Genomic DNA, 19,813 nt, shown 5'->3' with positions numbered 1-19,813 from the left:
AAGCTTGGAAAGTTGAGTTGTGTTGTTTGTCTGATATTACATTATGGGTACACACCTATTTACAAAAGCCATATTGTGGGGACTGACCTACCATTTAAAACAAAAACCTGCAGCAGTGAACTCTGTTGCAAAGACAAACTTCAAAAACGTAGCTTTATTTCTAAATTTCCTACCTATAACTAACCAAGAAAAAGGTTAAACAGAGACGTCTCCTGACATTTTTAAAGTTCCTACTTTGTATTTTGATGCATGTTGACTCACAGTGTCTTTCTTCCTGCTTAGGCAAACATTTTCAGCACTTTTGTCTGGATTCACATGAACCCTGGGCAGCCTTTGTGCTTTCACATGGTAATTACAGTCTGCTTTCCTGGCAAAATAATAACAGCCTCAATAAGGAGCACAACACAGATGAGCTTTCTGATTTAACGCATTTTACTACCCCACCCCCACCCCCACCCCATTTCATCCAGTATCATTTTTTTTCAGATTTGTTTAGTGTTGTTGATTCATTTTTCTAACCACCCTACGCCTGCACTGCGTCTGTCCAAAATGAGGCATCCAATCTGAGGCCCCATCTGCTGAATGATCCTCGCTCGTCGCATGCATGTACACAAGCCTGTGTTTTACGCCAAGGCGTTATCCACTCCTTCATGGCCCATCTGCTCGCTCTTTATCTATCCCATTTTCTGTCTTTCTTCCATCTCTTTATCCCCCTTTCTTTGGCTCTCTCTCTCTCATATTTCAGTTGGCTGTCTTGATTTGTCACATTAATACCTTTTACACACACATGCATTATGAATGTTGATGTCATTTTGTACTGCACGCAACCCCCTTTTGAACACCTGAGTCGTACTGAGTTCCTCAAAGCCGTACTGCAAGTGTTCAGTGGAGAAATCTCCTCAGTGGACGTACTCTATCATCTGCTGAACGTGACTTGTTCTGTATCTCATGGTGGCTATGCACAGGGGAGGCAGGGAAAGGATGGGATGGAATGGGGCAAGGTGAAAGGGACGATTTGAGTTAGTACGTTTCCACCCAGACAAGAGGCCGCTGTAAGGATGGCATAAAATTGCTGCCTTCTGATCCCAGAGAATTCACCACCACCTAACTACTAGGGGAAGAAAGAAATTTTTGCCACAAGAGGCAGGCAAGATTGGTTCAGTGCACGTCACCAGAATTCAGTCAAGCCTCTTGCCTGGCAGCCCAAAGACCTCAGGTCTCCTTCAATTGTGTGTCTAATTGATTACTTCCCATGCAATTACTCTGGTGTCACACTCAATATTTCACCGCTCCAGAAAGGGGGCAAAGAGGGACTTTCTTTTTGAAGGACGACATTCATATTGTCACATTTGTGAGCCCCTAATGTGGATCGTGAGGAGGCACATGTTAAATTGAAGTCCGGAACGGGCCATCAGTGGTGGTTGGTGTTAATTGATTTCTCTGTAGTACCACTGTGTGACTATTAGAGTGAATGGATGGGTTTTTATGCCAGGGGAAGAGCAGAGTGGAACTTCTTTAAAAAAATGTATTTTAGTAGTTTTTCAATTGTTTCTGCTACTATAACTGAACAGAGCTTTCATGACCTATGATGACCCAGGTTTTCCAGCTCACAAAAAAAAAGTAATAAAAAAAATATTTATTTATTGTTTATGTTTTTGCTATTTGTTATGTATCATGGCACGACAAGTTGCAGAAATGTATGACCCTTAGCATTAAAATGAGCCATTTGAGGTTTATTGGCCTTCTGATAAGACAGCCTCCTGGATGCCTTCATTTGGAGGTTTTCCAGGCATGTCCAGCTGGTAGTAGCCCCAGAATATGCAGGAGAAAATATATATATGGTGTATTGTATGTTCTGAGAAGCCTTGGGATCCCCTACATAGAGCTGGAAAGCACTTACTAGGGAGAGGGATAACTAAACCTAGATAATTGGTTAAAAAAGGTGGATGGATAAGCCTTAAAGTTCTCCCTCCCTGATGTTGATCCCAGCAGGTGTAATTACAGTTTGGATAAAAGATAAAGGCCTTTCAAAGCTATAAATAAAATGAGGACTTGGGAAAAAATAGAAAAGATTTATTTTGACAGCATTTTTAAAAGTGAAATGGCATTATTGACTCAGCACTGTCCCAACATTAAGGCTACTTTATTAGTTTTTTGGAGGATTCAGCACCCCCTAATACGGACTTGATATGACAAGGTCTTCAAGTCATTATTGACCCCCCATGGTGCAACTCTGGTCCCCTATTCTGGCTTTTATTCTGCTCGAGAGAATAACATGACCCATAAGCTCTAAACACCAACCTAATTCCTTAGTGTAAAGCAGATTAATGACTAATCTTTAGGAATTTAATACCCATGTTTGTGTACTGCTGGTACTAGAACAAAGAACATGTTGTTCCCATTAAGTGTTTTAAATCTAAAAATGTAGAAAATATTTGTATGATACTGCATCCCTAAGAGACGGCAAAAAGCTTTTTTGATCAACAACTTTGATTTTTCAAATAGTTAAACTTCAGAGATTTCAAACGCTTATGAGTACAGTTTAGAGACTTTTAGATAACATGGGTAGGTGGATGCAGTTTTAGATGTTAATCAAAAACAAGAGCTGGCAGTACTTATTTTCTATTCTGGAGACCATTTATGTCAGGCCTTGGGCATGCAACTACTGTAGTGAGAGAATACATCAGTACAGTAGTTTTCACAGTCTATCTGTATATATAGAATGTTTGCTTCAAATAAATAATTCACATTGCATAAGCACACTATGGCATTAGGGACCAGCATAAAGTGGCTGTGTCCTCACTGACAAGGAATATTGTCCAATCCAAGCCTCCACCTCTGCGTCGGCTTTTGTCAGGTAGAAAATTATTCAAGCTTGCCTCAACATCACCATATACACTTTATTACCAATTTGCCTTCCAAACTGAACCTCTGTGGCCCGCTGGAAGAGAGTCGACTTTCACCTCATTAAAACTTAAAGTAGGCGTGGAAAGAATTTTAATGCCAATTAATAATCAAAACACTGTGCTCTCCTCTCTTTCTCCAACATTTCTATCCCCCAGGCTAGAGTTTAGATTGGGCTAAGTTTTGCCATAATGTTGATGTAAAACTGACGCAGAGACCAGCAGTAGGCTGTTCATTTAGTTTAAAATCTCTGAATTCTACCATGTTGTTCTAGTAGAAAACAGGGGACACAATGAGTGTGGCTTTCTTCTTCTTAAGTGTACACACTTGGGATTTATTTGCTCAGTGCATTCCAAAATGTTTTTCAGCCACTGAGTGATGCTTAAAACCAGACCCATTCGACTGCTATAAAGTTATTTCTCTACATGCTGTCTTGTTTTTCTTTCAGTCTTTTCTCTGTATTACTCTGTATCATTCAAATTTCACTTATTTGATTTTAAATTTAGGTTTTGGTTTGGTTTTTGGTCTGATAGATTAGTTTTAGTCCACATAGTCTAACCATGGCTACGAGTGTTTCTGTCTATCACAAGGTTAGTGGAAAAGGCTCCTTTTTGTTGTTCACACACATTATGTCTGAGTATTTCAGCTCTGCATTAGTACAACAGACTGACTCGCCTCAGTAAATACAGTTATTATTTCCATTGTGGTTGTTTGAAAAGAAATTATCTCTCTGTCCTCCTGCTCACCTTGCATTACTGCAGCTACCTGCTCTCACCGCTGCACAACAGCAAATAATTCAGAAGCTGGATTTATTCACTTGTTTCCTAAAATAGTGTTCAGAGTTTAGTTTAAGGGGAGCTGTTACAATATCATACATTTCGCTAGAAACATAGGATAGACCGATAGAAACAGTAATGTTACATTACTTTTTATTTTATTTTGTTAGTCTCATTTTTATTGTGAAAATTGGGTTATTTTTGTTGTGATTTCCGTTAATTAAATTATTGACATTAATGCTGGCGTAATTATTTCAAATGGCAAACAAACACATGGTTACATGGTTACACTGTCTGTAAGAAGATTTAATGGACAAACAGTCAGAAGCCAGAACTCTCAATGGCCATAGTACAGGCTTTTTTAATGGCTTTCAGACAACAGAGGATGTCTATGAGAGAAAGTACCCAGACATGACTCTGACTTCAGAGGTAAATATGTTTTTTAAAGTACCTGTTAGCAGTGACTACATCCTAATAACCCTTTTCACTAGACTATGTTTGCCTTCATGTTTAAGAAACTACGTTTCACTCCTGGAAAGTGACAGGAAACAAGCAGTTGTTTCTGATATTAAAATTAACATTGAGAAACCATCTACCCTGATACCTTCCAGAGATATTTTACAGACAACGCCAATTCCACCTTTATTTCTGAGAGAGGACAATAATATAATAATTTGCAGAAATTTTTTTTTTCAAAGTTGGTGTACAAGGTGTACTTAACCCTAATCCCCTAACCCCCTAACCCTAACCCTAACCTTAGTATTTACAAGGTGTAATACTACTTAGCAGGCTCAATTAGCAGAAACAGAAAATAGTATTCATAAATATATTGTCATTAGTGTGTAATTACTAGAAAATACCAACCATTTCATTCTTAATTTTAGAATAAGCCTTTTAAATCTACATAGGAGCAGGTCTTCTTTCACAGAGGCAGCCATGTTGTGCCACCATGTTTCTGCGGTAGCCCAGAATGGACAAAACAAACACTGCTTCTAGACAGGGAATGATACCTCAAAGCCACAGAAGCTTCCCTTCTGCAATCTCACCAATAGATGGAGGTAATTCTTTCACATTTTACTCATTGAGTGTAAACAGATGACATGAAATGATGTCATTTTTTGTTAGCACATCGTACGCAACTACAAATTGAAATCATGGCAGTTATTTACATTTTAGACAATTTTACAACTTAAACACTACTAGTACTTTTCTTTAAGCTAATAAGCTTTAAGCTTCTAGTAACCTAGATAAACCTGGTCTTGCATCTCTTTGAATCTCTTCATTGTCAAGTGTCTACACTATCTCGCTCTAATATTCGTTCTTTTTCTGTTTTTGAGAAGTCGACCATACTGTAGATTTCAATACAGATTCAAAACAAAACCTCACACTGTGATTGTCATGTTCGGTTTCTGTCACTGACTGAGGCTGTGCAGCCTTGACATGCAGTTCTTACTTTGATTTTGAAGGCCAGACTCCCTTTCAGGCAGGTCTTTGATGTCAAAAACGCTCTGTGCTCATCTCAGAGGAGGAGCAAAATGAGTGGGAAAGCAAGTAAAATAGGATCTAACTGGCAGCTTGGTGGGTCTCAAAAGCCACTGAGGAAAATGTCACTTTCTATCAACTTAGTTCTGAGAACTAAATGGGCACCTGTGGACTATGAGTGATAAAAGATTTTCATTGTTAAAACCGTGAGGTGTTCAACATATTAACAAATTCTAAAATCACACAGGCGGCAGCATGTCTTCTCTGACTTCTTCGATCTTTTATTTTGTAGTGTTTTGTTTGTTATTGTATTGGTGCTGTCAGTGTAATTATTCTTTGCTATCCATTTGACATGACATGTTGTAAAATGTGTTGCCTTTCGAAAACTACAGGTCACATGAAACCTGTAGTTTTTGAAAGGCAACACAAGCTCCGGGACTTTAACATGTCTTATATGCTGACAAGAAAGACTTGGATAAAAGGCTTGAGATTTCCAATTATAACCACCAATTTAAATTGTTATCATTAGGGGTTGCTTTCCCTGGATTTAACAGAAGCTGTGCTCCCAAAACCAATTTAATATCCCTGCCTCAGTGCCGACACACACATAAACACACACATTACCCTCCAACCCTACCACTCCTCCCCTTTCTCCCCTGGCAGCTTAATAATTAATATGCTTATTTTTTGCCTCTTAGGCCGAAGCCTTTGGTAAGTGGAGCAGCTATTGATGGGGGCAGTGGTGGGTAATGGGACATGAAAAAGACTTTTTTGTTCATCTCAAATCTCCACAGATATATGGTGGGTGTTATTGTATGCAACACCAGGCATGACTTCATTAAATAACAATGTTTAAAAAAGCGTTTCCTAACTTCTCTGCCACCTCTCAGTGGTATATTTTTTGTATTTGGTGAGGTGAGGAGATCAGGTTTCTGTTATTGGTAATTTTCTAAAGCTCTGTGTTGGTTTCCACCACATATGCCAGATGGTTATTGCAACAAGCAGTCTGGAGGGCCCATTTTATTGCCCATACAGAAAGGGCACATTGGTCATGGATGTGGTCTGAAAGCATTTGCTCCACAGCTATGTTCTCAGACAATACAGTGATGGTTGTCAGTACTCATAGGATGCACAGTTACAGGCTTACCTTGAGGGTAGTGAAGGAGATAAAAACAGCAGGAAATTCAAATGGCTCTTAAATGCTTATTTTTAATGTTGACCAAAAACTGAGAGAGAATGTGGCATCTTATCTAATGCAGTGTTTTCAGAATAAGGGCAAAGACAACTATGCGCATCAGATGGGAAAGAATGCAATATAATATAATAGATAGGTATGTTTAATAATAGGATTTCATACTACCTAAACCAATTATTTTATTATATTATATAATGCAATATTTTGTATAAGATCATCTTGTTATTTATTCATTTAAATGTTTTTACAGTATGTTATTCTTACGCTGGCATCTATTTGTACTTACAAATTAGGCCTTTCAGTTGCAAGCAGCTAAGTGATGGAAACGTCAATTCCCACATCGTGGCATGCATTTTTAATATGACAAAATCAATCTCATGTCCCTGTTCATTTAGTTGTGCTCTACAATATTTAATTCTAATCATACAGTGTTTGCTTTACACTTGAAACCACTATTTTGATGTTGATCAAACAAATTAAAATGTTCTAAACAAGATTAGGATTACACTATAAGAATTGGAAGACTAAGGAAAACATGGCCTTTTTACCTAAATATTGCTTATATATAAGGGGCCTGTATATTGCAAGTGGGATGATGTTATTGTTTGTCCCGCGCGTGTGTGCAAGAATGCCAGAGTATGAGGCGTGAGATATGGTAGTTGTTTAATTTTATCGTGCAAATTTTCAGAAAATCTCTCATTGAAGCCGTTCACTATGGTACACACTGTTGTAGAGACAAAAAATGTCACAGGTAGTTGTATATTACTGCGCTAATGATACCCTCCAATCTGTGAAATAATAAATGTATCTAAATAAACAGTTTTAAGCTTAGAAATGCATTTGATTATGTCATGCTTTGGCAGAGACCTATGCTCTCTAAATGCTTTTTATGTTAGTCTCCTGGATGGACTACACCCCACCCCACCACCCCCATGGCTAATGCACACTATTTACGAGTGCCGTGTGAACAAAGTAAGAGCCATTGCCTGTAGTGTGTTGTTGAATGTCTCCCAGTAGGCCTGGAAAAACAAGGTCTCAATGACGTGTTGTTGCCTTAGCAAACTATGCACTGACTGAAGCCAACTTCCTCTGTGCTAAAACCAACACACTTAGTATGCTTCTGGTAAGATACGCTCTCTCTCCCCTCAGTCTCTCCATCTTTACTTCTCTTTCTCTCTGCCTCTCTCAGAGCCTGTTTTGTGTTGCCCATTCCAGAGAGCGTGGCTCATTTTAATTCAGCTGGCAGGCTGATCACACATCAGCCTTGATAAGCTAAGTGGCCCTCAGCAGCAGCAATTGAAGGTCCTTTTACTCTTTTTTAATCACTCACTTGTTTGTCCCCTTGATAATCTTTTCTGTCTTACTTTTTCTGTCTCTTTCTTCATCTGTTTTCTTTGCTTTGTTTCTCTTTTTTGCTCATAGTTTTGTCTTATCTCAAGGTATTGTAAAATGATTTTCTCCTCCTCCTCCCGCATCCATAAAGCTCAGATTACTAGGGTTTTATCACTGTTTAAGTTGAAAATAAGCAAGGAAGCAGCCCCACCCTCCCTTAACCATTCTGTCATGATTTTATTCTTTCTTCTGCTCATCTTTAAGCAGATGCTTTGCCTTGCTGGGGTATAATTCTATAATCCCTAAATCTCAGGCATTTTTTCATAAATACTCATAGGAAACAATTGCATGAGGGATGGGCCAAATTTAATCAGCAGTCTGTGAATGCAATTATCTTGGCAGCGTAGCGGCATATTTTTGTGGGACGAGGCCATGGCCAACGCCCCCATGCCATCAATTATACTTTAGCAAAAATTTCAACATATCCTCTTCAGAGTGACACAAAGGATGTAGTTTTACGAATAAGACAATTGTGGTGTGGTTGGGGTGACAAACGTTTGGGTGATTCTACCAGTTTCTATTTTTTTTGCATTGAGATGGAAGAGTTTGTTCGTTAAAGCCCCCCACCCACTCACCAAAATGCAATTGTACACTATGTGGAGACACAGACAAACACAGACTCTGCACATGTACTAATGAAGAAAATACTAATGTGTTTGTTCAGTATTAAAAACTTTTTTTCTCCTAGTTGTTTTCTCCTATTAATGTAAGTCTCTCCACATCCACCTGCTTTCATCCAGCTGTCTTATTCATATGATGCAGCAGCTCTCTGCATAAACCTCTGTCAGGTCACCATGTTCTTCTGCCAACTCAATGATGCCACACACCCACACACATGCACACAAAAACACACACACTCACCCCTAAACACAATGCCTACTTTGCTGCTCCTGACCGCATTGTGTTTAGAGACAGCGAAATCCCAGTGCTACCATCTCTCTGGTGAACCTCTCATGAAGCGTAGTCGAATTAATGCCGTTGTTCTTTTCAGGTCAATAGTTAAACACATAAAAGTGCAATTACATTTGAGTGGGTACTACCATTTTGCTTGGGGACTGCATTAATAGTGTTAAAATTGCATGCCATTCCTGTGGGAGATTGTCCATCTGTTGACCTTATGAGAGATGAGTTCGGAGAGCTGATAAAGTTTGTGATGCATGCCGACATACATTTCACACCACAGAACTTATATTTAGGAATTCATTGGTTGATAAACCATGGAAATGGACTTATTGTATTTATATGTAGAAAGGTAGAGCAGATAGGACAGAATTGGATTTGTCAAGTCTGCTGGATATAAATGTGTACATTAGTCTCTGTGTTGCTCAGAAATAAAAAATGGTTGAATTTGGTGACATAACCTCCAATAGCCTTGAAAATGTTTTTTTCTGCTAGCGAAAGGGATGTCCTTAGAAGCCAGTGCTTCAAAAGCCAAAATGTTCGTCAGACTTCTCATGTGTATGTACTGTACAGCATGTTTGAGTGAGTAACTTTTTCCATTAACTCCAACACGATTATTTCTTGAGATAGTCAGTGTTAGTCATGTAAACACAATGTATGAAAACATACGTACGCTTTCTCTTTTCTTTCTCTTATATAGATCAATATACACATGCACATACAATTTTTTCTCTCACTCGCTCTATTGTTTAGGACTTCATTTTCTTTCATGCCTACGCAGGCATGGACATACAAGACAAATTAATGTGCTCAAGAACAAATTTTCTTTTTTTGTCTTTCAACCTCATACGTGGATATACAGTACAGACATGTGAACCCGTAGAGACACACCCTGAAAAACATCTGCAAGCATTTCCTTGGTATCATTGGGGACGGGAGGGCGAGGATGAAACTGTGTGGGAGCAGCAGATGATGGATGGGAAGGGAGATCACCTATTTGTAGAGGAAAGGCAGAGATTTGCTGTCCTGACATCCCCTGTCGGTAACCGAGCAACTCAGAGCACAGTGATTGACGCAATACTGTGTGGCAACATGTGAGGCATTATTGGTTGTTTACCAATTGTGTTATTAGGGTTGGTGGAAGCATGTGCTTCTTTTTTCAATAGCAATCCATTTCCACAGCCTCTGCAGTGGGTCTGTGGTATCAAGTGGCTCCATTTAATAATTATTCTGTGATTTGCTAAACCATTGCAGCCATATTTTACATTCTCTTTACAGTTTCTTTCTTTTATTCATTTTTACTTCTTTCTTTCTTTCTTTCTTTCTCATCATTATTTCAGAGCCATCATCTGTAATGACATATAAACAGATACATTGATAGATGGTGAATCATAAAATAAATGCTATTTATTTTTCCATCATCTGTCACTTCAAGTCATTTATTCATCATTGATCCAAATCGCATTTACATTCTATAATTTCCCCAGACATTCACTCATTCTTTCATTTGTTCAACCGTTACTGTACAGAAATCAATGACAACATACTTTTTTTCTGTTTAGCCTTTTTATCTTTACTATAGGACAACTTACTGAATATCTTTTATTTTCCTCTGCTGCTGCCGCACTGGGAATTTATACAAACTGCTCAGTGCCAGGAAAGTTGACATAGCTTTGTGATGTTTTCCAGAAAAACTGTAGTTACTCTCACCTTTAGGTGAGAACTTCCAGGGACACTGCTGTCAATTTTTTGCCACTAAAACACTTACTGATGAAGTGTCTTTCTCGAGCATTTCATATTAACAGTAGCAGAGGGACAGCAGAGTAATCCTGACATTCCCCACCTACATTTTCCTAGCTCTTGTCGAGATTCAAATTACTGACCTTCTGGTTACAAGCCCACTGATAAAGCAAACTGGTAATTTAATTGATGCTCAAGGCATGCATAGTAATGAGGGCCTCATTACTGCCAAACCTGAGCTCTGTGTGTGTGTGTGTGTGTATTAATGTTTTTTTTTTAGTAGGTTTTCCTCAGTGCATGGGCTGTATGTGTATCGCTCATTTTGGCATTTCTGCTAGACTGTCTGTCGGGTGCAGCCTAGCAGCAACTTCAGGCTTCCACTGCTCCTGGGGTGTACAGCAGGATCTGTGCCCCAGCATTTAGCCTCTTTGACCCAGAATGCATCCTCGCCTTCCCACAGAGTTTCTCCCCTCTGTTCCACTGAGCTGATAGCAGCACCGAGCCGAAACCAAGTTGAAGCTCTTAGAGTCAATGAGACACTACAGTGGAGACCCAGGGTAAAATCCCCAGTCCCACTGTTAGTGGAGAGGAGACAGTCTTGTGTCTTTGTGAATACTTGTCTATCTGCTGTAATTACCTGACGTTTTGTGTGTCTTTCTGAATCTCTCACTGACATTCTGTTATGTTTGCTCTTACTTACCTCCAGGATGAAGCTGGTATGATTTTATGTGTACATAGCTGCCTCAGGCAGACAACATAAAAATGGACAGTATATAAAACATTGAGTGAATGTGTTTTCTTGTACTGTATGTGTTTATGGTAGCAGTTCACCACATGGATAGTCTATTGGTCATATTCAGCAGTGCAGTCCTCCAACACTGGAGCAAATCAGCCATTTATTATAGTGTTTCTATTGTCCTACATATTTCTTCATTAAAAAAATCCACACAACACTTATTAATTCACTCTCACAAACTCATTAATATGGCTTTTCTGATCATTGGTTTGATATTTGCCTCCCAGTCTTAATCAAACTCATCCCCACGTTGCAATAAAGAAAAGAAAAAAAAAAACACAACAGGCACTTACCATCAAAATAATTGCCTGCATACATTTGTTCTGCCTCCCTGATTTTCATATTGTTTTCGTCCAATGGTCATCCAGCCTGATACTAAAGATTGGTGTACCTTTTGAAGCCAATGCGCTCATTCAGAGAGGCTTGGAGTTGCTCTCGGGGAGGAGAGGGGGTAGTTTGGTAGCTGCAGCTATGTGAACAAACTAATTAAGACATTTTCTCTAACCACTAAACAATCAAGAACAGAATTTAACCATTGATCTCCCCCTGGCCACCAACTGCACACCCAGCAAACATGCAAGCCATGCATATTTACTTATAATGAAATGAAAGGCTGCATAGGCTTTGCATGTTATAGTAGGTATTATGGAATATGTGTTTTGTTAATTATTCCTATCTTGGTGACAAAGACCATGGGGAGTACTATAACTGTCTGAGGCAGAGTGTCAGCAAGGAGCCAATTAACCTATCATACCATGTCTTAAACCGGGTCATGTAACACAGCGTGTTGTGTCTGCAGTACATATACAAACACACCATGTGTGAGAAAGTATTAGAGAATGGTGGAGCCTTCTGGGCAGTGATGTGATTCACTTACTGTAACAGTCTTGCACAGTTTTTCATTTTTCAGCCTGTTCTTACAATGTGTTTTGAAAGGGTGAATGCTACCCATGTCAGCCAAAACTCACAAGCATCCTGACAGATCTTTTTGGCTAAGATGTTGGTTATTTGCAGGTCAGATGCATGAAAAATTCTGGTGTTAGTCACATGAGTCACTAATTAGTATGGCTCATGTTTATGGACGTGAGGAAACATTTTCGACACCAGTTAATAATTGACAGTGTTGCTATGTCTAGCTCACTCGAAAATTATTAAGTGATCATATACAGTAGAATAAAATCTACCATGCATATCAGCCACTCTCAAGTATTCTTTCATTATCCACATCACTTGTTTGTTACCTAATGTGTGTGAGACAGTGTTACGTTAAAAAAAAAAAAAGCTTCCTCTCTCGTCTGAGTGCATATCCTATGCATTGTTCCTTAGTTACTTCCAGTAAACAGGATGTCTCATTCGGTGCATGATCTGTTTTGCAATATAGCCGTGTGTACAGTTATGTAAAAATTATACACAGCTTATTCAAACCAAACAATCATATACAGCAACATTTGTTAAAACATTCACACATATTGTCAGCAATATTCTATAATATCATTTCAAATTGATAAATGATCAAATTTAAGGTCTTTGAGGTGATCTGTAATGGATTTTTTTGGTGTGAAGAAAGTCAATGTCGAATCAAAATTTTGTGCTCAAACGATCATGTCTAAATAATTTTAAACTGCTCACTGTCTCCATGTGTTTCAAATTATTAAAGAAAGACACACAGCCAGACAGCTGAGGTATGATTTGACTTTATGGTATAAAAACATATTAGTAAGGACACTTATTAACTCATTCAAACATAATGAGAATAACAACTTGCATTTACAAAAACTTTCCATACCCATTGGAATTTGTGCTATTTGTGGAGATAGTAAATAGGTGGAGATAGTAAATAGGTGTAAATGTCTATATATTTTTGCACCTGAATTTGATATTTTGGTTCTAATTACAGCCTGGACTAGCCAGGATGAAGGAGGATGCCCAGAGAATGTGTTTGTATCTTGATTAACCAGGGTTGAGATGTCCTGCTGGTGGTTTTGTTGTGATAACTGTTTTGCTTTGTCTGCTGGTTTGTCCATTTCGCCAGCAGCATGCCATTTTGCAAACAATTTGAATTTGAGACATGGCTTCCTCCTAGCCAACTGATATCCCCCCCTGTGGTGAGAGGCAGGATTAATTTCTTTCCCTTACTCCCACCGCACATTCAGAAAGATAGAAGGCAGACCTCAGGTCAGGGGGTGGGGGCTTGGGAAGGTAATACCATCACAACCTATTATCCAAGGAGTATCATTTAATCGGGCCTTTGTGGGACAATATTGTATTTGGCTCTTTCTGTGCAGTGCTGGCGGGGCGCCTCATGTATGATTATGTGTCTCATCGGCTTCAGCCCTGTGTCAGTAATCTGTTTGTAGCAAGATAGAGAACACACAAGCTCTGTAAATAATGCAAATCTGCTAGTGGCCTTCACTACAGCTAGAGACGTTGTCTTTCTTTCTTCCATTCATCTCTCCGTGGCTTTCGCCCATCTTATATTATGCTGGTGAAATACACGACTTTCGACCCACCACCTTGAAGAAATGTTACAATTACAAACTTGTTAAGACTGCTGTCCCCTTAGTGGGGCTTAGTGTTGTGATGGCAGCGAGGTTTAATTGATTGTGTCCGCTCGCAGCATGGGAAGAGAAGGATGAGAAAACAACAAAATGGGAAAAGATCAGAGGTTGTAATAACAGCAATATGACACAGCTTTGTCCGGGCTGCCTCGTGGCATCCGCATGGCATCAGATATGTGTGCCTCAAGGTCAGCTACCCCAACAAAACCCAAGCCCTCCTCAGAAAGAAGAAGCGCGTCTGTCCAATCTACTCCCTAAGTATGTTAATCATTTGGACTTAAACATGCAGTGTTTGTCCATGTTAGCTGTTAATTATAAAATGAAGGAGGAGGGGGAGCTGGCAATTAAAAGTCACATCAGGAGCCTGGCGGCGTGATTGCCGAATTAGGTGCATCCTCCAGGCTGAAATTGCTAAGTACCCAACAGCCCTGTGTGTATCTGTACTGAATGTCTGCACTCTCTCTCTCTTCTCCACAGAGATCCTGGGTGGAGGTGTTTATGTCGACCAGAACAAGTTTCTGTGTCATGCAGACACAATCCACTGGCAAGACATTGTCAAAAACCCCCGGATCAATCCTGTGGTTGTGCCTACTAACAGCAGTGTTACATGTAAGTAACCCACCAAAACTGAAGCAGACAAGATGATTTGATTTCAACATTTGTCTACAGAAATGTTTTACTGAGAGCATTGCTATATCTCCACAGAAAAAAAAAAATCACTTCACATTTGCACTCGCCTATAAAAAAATACAGTACAAACAAAGAATCTAGTCTGTTGGATGCTGAACAGAAACACTGAAGATAGAGCTCAAAAGAGTACTGCACTAATTTCGCATTGCATTTGATGGAGTCATAAAGGAGTTGGAAAAAAGTATCAAAATGACTGCAGCACAGCCAGGGATTTTTTTTTTTTTTATTCCACACATTCTTCTTCCTTGCCAGACTTGATGCCTACATTACCCAAAACACAGCTCCATAACTGACATTTGGAGGTTGGATGTGTGATGTTAGCAGTGGCTAATGTAGCCTTGAGCTGCCAGTTTCAAGCAGAGATGATACAGAGTTCTGGTGAGCTCATTTCTTTCTAACAAAACACCATCAGATTTTCTTGTGGTTTTCAGACACAGATGCTGCACAAGTAAGGCCAATGAGAGAACTTATCAGATATTCTGCATCAGTTTCTAAGGCTGCTAAAGGTTTTTACAACCTTTTGGACATATGCAGTACTATTCTTTCCACTTTAAAATTGGTCCTGTTACCTTTTAATTGACTTGCTCAATAGCACATAGGAGGCAAGTACTACTCACCCGCATTTATCCTTCCAGTCAGGGGAATAAACCTATAACCTTTAGGTATCACATTAGTTGTACCAAAGTGGTCTTTTTTTGATTGCAAAAATATTACCTTGAACTTTGCATAATGTAGTCTGGCTACATCTTATAGTGGCACACTTTTCTGTGCGCCTGATGTGCAGCTTTCCCCATTACTTTTACATTTCTCACTGCCAGTTGAAGCTGTAATAATTTTTTTCCTCAAGCAATGGCAATGTTTTTCACTTCTCAATTTTACCCACTTGCCATTACATTTATTTTTTTTTTTACTTCTAAAAGGTAGTTGTGACACTGTACCCTGATCATGAAGGTAGCTCATGACTACAAATGTGCTAATTCATTTCTTTAAAATCCTGACTGAAAGCATGACCAACTCCACCCGATGGTGTTGGTTACAGAACTCTTTTATAAGCAGCAAAGCAGACCCCGTCTAAACCCCATCCATTCCCAATAAGAGTGTGAGCACCAAACATTGTGATCAAAATCACCCATTGACCCCATTCTGTCACTGCCCTTACCATAACAGTCCACAATGACTGTTTGCCCATGTCACAGTAATGCCACAGTGTAACTGGGAGGAAGACATGTTAATGAATGCTTAGAGTGATTAAGAGATTGAATAATCTGGGAGGGATACAGGGGATGACGGTTGAGGTGGTTGTCACCCTTTTCCATTCATTCACTGATTTAACCTCTTTACACTCTCTGCTTTTGTTATTCATTTATTGCTGTTTGACATTTTAATCTGTTGGTTTTTTTCCCTATATTTTTCAGTTGTCTCCTGTTTGTTTACAAATACAAAGTTACATAATAAAATGCATCATTATAAAACAAAATCAAAAGACCTCTGCATTTGCCCTTGGATTTCCTCCCACAGCACTCTGAAGGCTTCAGATGCAGATTAACTGCTCCAAGCATTGATATTCTGCTCGATCACCCTCCTCCCTGCAGCCCTGTTAGCCCTGGATCAACCTGACTCCCATGCAAGTTCTCTACTCCGCTGAAAAGTTCAAGGGTCTCCAAACCTGTAATCCATAATTGAGAGCATAATCTGCGATTAATTCTTTGGGGAGACATAAGCTTTACATTGTTATTACTTGAGATTTATTTGTGCCACGGTTGTTGTGTTTATTGGCATGTGTGCCCTGCTGATTTAGATTAAACTCACACGGGCCCTTGTACGCCAGCGATCTTGGCATTTTAACCTTCAGGGGCTGTTTTTAAAAAGTTGTAAAAAATTATGATGCAGGAACAGAGGTGGGACAGGTTTATTCTAGGCCACTGAGAATTTATACGTCGAGAAAGTGAAGACCTTGGACACTAAACGAAAACTCTTTGGCTTGACTTCACAGGACAGCAAGCTCAGAGGAAAACAGAGATATAAGTACAGCAGAGGTTTTATTCACCTGGCACTGTCAGACAACCACTTATGGCTGGATGACATTCATATTATTATCCCGTTTGTATGGCATTTTCATGCAGTCATGGTTGTTGACCTCTCTTTTTCAGACAGTGTCAAAGTGGTAGTTTGAGCGGAGCAGACCGGTGTAACATAAAAACAAAAGACACAGACAGGAAAAAGACAGGCGCAGACAGGGCTAGACATCAAGTGAAAGAGAACCACAGAGAAGTGGTGAATCAGCGAGGGGTGGATTGAGAATGAAAGATGAAATGTGTGGTGGAGATGGACACAGACTAGAAAGAAGCAGAGGGCAGAAGATGGAGAGGCTCATGTTGGGGAATAGAGTCAGTCTCAATGCTAACAGCTCTCATCTGGAGAGGCTGATGGACAGAGGACAGCACTTCTGCACTTACCCAGGCTCACTTCCCCCGCAGTCAATTACCAGACAGTCAATTAAGTCCTCCAAAAAACCCAGAACAGCACCGGGTAAAGCTCTGAGGGTTTGATGCTGCTTTCAGCTGCTTTACTGCTTTTATCTCAATCTGATGTGTGCTGGTTTCATGCTGGGCTGATTTACAGTGGAGTGATGGAAAGACTGCCTTATTTTCACAAAACAACCTGTGCTGAGGTTATTTAAGTTTTTATGACTGGAGCAGCACGTAGCAGTCGGGAGATAATGTGTTGTCACCAAAAGACTGCACATTATATCACTTTAGTTGCATAATAATAAAAGTAACAAAAAAAAAAAAACACATTTTGTTAATGTTATTGCGGAATAATTACAAGCAATATGCAATTGCAATGTAAGAAAATATATTTAAATTAAATTGATTATTAAACATATCATCATCTCAGCCATATAATTAACTACACACCAACCATGCCTACAATTCAAGAGCCTACATTTCTCTAATAGTATGTCATATTATAATAATTGTGAAGCACTTCAACCAAATTGGATTGTGTCGATCGAAAATCAGCACACACATTATGGCCTAGTATTTAAAGGAAATCCAAAGGTATAGCTATATCCTCGCTCACTATTTGGACCAATTCAGGCTTTAGTGGAGTGATTGAACACACAGACTCCAGTTCAGTGCCTCTGCTGTAGCTCATTCTTAGCCTTCTACTAATATGGATTTTTAAAACCTGATTCTGATCATATTTTTTAATGAAGTAACCATTTGAAACGCCAACTGTCTCTTTCTTTGAACTTGTGTACAGGTCAAAAGTGCCATCGCTCCTGTAATGGCCGCTGCTGGGGACCCAAAGAGGACCAGTGTCAGAGCTGTAAGTGCTCTACTGTCATCAGTTGTTGTCAGATTACATGATCTTTTGGTGGTTTCCTAGTATGTAGTGTGTTGTATAAGAGTTTTTTTTTTTTCCTTGATAAAGGGGGAAAATGTGACCACATCCGAATTTGAATTTAACCATTTTCTATTTATGTTTACATTACTCAACTCTGTCAAATCCCAACCAGAAATATAGGTCAAGTTAGTTCAAATCTGAAACAGCAGTCTAAAGAACCACTGACAGGTGAGATCAAAAAATGATCATGGTTTTCTCTTTGAGTGATCTTTTTTAATGATAATAGTTCTTCGAAATAAATAAGTTATATTGCAATTAAAAAGACTAAATCAAAATCAACTAAAATCACATGATGACACTTCAAAAACATGACAATATTATCTAGACCTATTCACATTGATATTCATACGAACACAGGCCACAATGTAAATTTAATTAATTTTTACAGACACCTTCTAAAGTTATAACTGTAGCTTGAATATCTGAACGAGGAAGGGTTGTAACATGCATGACTTTATAATCCAGCACAGAATTTATCCAGGGTCGTGAAAGCATTGAATGAAGAAGCCTTGTTGCTCTTGTCTCATTTTAACACAGAATGTAACACTAATCCGTGTAATAAAATTCACCAGTGAGTCAGTTGTTGCATTAGCAGCAGTTTGCTGGATGGCAATATTGTCTCTACGTTTTTAAATTAAGTTCTTGTGCTTCCATGTTAAAGGAGCCAGAAAAAACGTCTTCTTCAGACTGACTGTATTTCTAGAGCAGGAAGGCTTTATAACACAAGTGTGTGGTGTTTTTACGTTATGAATCACGTATTTACATCTAATTAAATTAATAGCCAATTAAATTTTAAGTGATATAAGTAAATTAGATGCATTCATAGTTGGAAAAGTGGCAGTGGTTAAGGTTTTAGGTAGCTTTCAGTCTTATTACTGGACCGGCTCTCTGCTCTGGTATTCATGAATCAGTAATGGTTGTGGAAATATCACCACCACCAGTAGCAGCATGCACATATACACACACACACCCAAGAACATCCTAGACCTCCAGGAAATCTACCGCAACACCTCCTGCTGGGACCTCCCACCCCTCATACTAGCTAATGGCAGCTGGGAGAGAGTGTGAGAATAATACACTACTGAGTCCAACAGCAGGGGAGAGCTCCATGTTATTTCCACTCCTATTTCCAGTTATCTTTCTCTCAATTTCTCTGTCAGTGTCTCTCTCAGGCTGTCACCATCCTGGTTTCTTTGCCCACCTTTCCTCTTCTCTCAAAGAACGGTCCACAGTACACGGTACACACATACATATAGTATATACAGACAGTAACCCAGACAGAATCACTGAGGTATAAAAGCTACAGGCTACAGACCAGCTGTTGGCTGGCCACTGGAAAAAACAAAAAACAAACACACCAAAAAACATGTTTGTGCCTCAACAGGCTCTACACTTAACCATGTAAGAGGTTGTTGTCATTGCTTTGACACAACGGCTGTCACCTACTGTACGTCCCACCACCACTACGACTACTACTGCTACCACTACTAGTACTACTACCACTACTATTGATGCTGCTACAGTGGCAGGATAAAGTATCTGAAGCTGGTTTTCTGCATCAGTTGGTCATAAAATGTGATCTTATCCAAGTCACAAATAGAGACAAATACAATGTGCTTAAGCTAATAACTGAAAACCAATAGTAATCTTTCATGTGTTTGTTGAAGCAGTGACTTAATGCAACCCATGCATTTCCTTTAAGCTTTTGGTACTCTTTGTGATCCTTTCCAGCTTCATGCAAATCAGCAGTTCTTAATCATGAGCATGTCTTTTTTGGGCTGCATGGGCCTCATCAGCAGATACTTCATGTGAACAACAAACTCAGTGTGTTTGACTGTCACAGTAGTTCTAACCCTCAACACCTCCATTCTTATTTCAGTGATTAGTTAGAACTCCTGACTCCAATTAGTTTTAAATTTCTTTAGCCTGAGGGTTCACATACTGTTTCACACCTACACAAGACAATACA

The 19,813-nt window shown here is 39.3% G+C and overlaps 1 protein-coding gene across 1 annotated transcript in view; it reads left to right on the top strand.

The window, feature by feature from the left end:
• The window catches only part of erbb4b (erb-b2 receptor tyrosine kinase 4b), a 267,536-nt gene that overhangs the window by 162,243 nt on the left and 85,480 nt on the right, over nucleotides 1-19,813 (top strand). The window contains exons 4-5 of the mRNA XM_026295315.1: nucleotides 14,221-14,352; nucleotides 17,701-17,766. Of these exons, the coding sequence (XP_026151100.1) occupies nucleotides 14,221-14,352; nucleotides 17,701-17,766 (198 nt within the window). The remainder of the gene's footprint in view (nucleotides 1-14,220; nucleotides 14,353-17,700; nucleotides 17,767-19,813) is intronic.

Source organism: Mastacembelus armatus, chromosome 21 (assembly GCF_900324485.2).
Source record: "Mastacembelus armatus chromosome 21, fMasArm1.2, whole genome shotgun sequence".
Taxonomy (NCBI): domain Eukaryota; kingdom Metazoa; phylum Chordata; class Actinopteri; order Synbranchiformes; family Mastacembelidae; genus Mastacembelus; species Mastacembelus armatus.
Note: the sequence above shows the minus strand (reverse complement) of the source record. Positions and strands in the feature narration are given on the sequence as shown.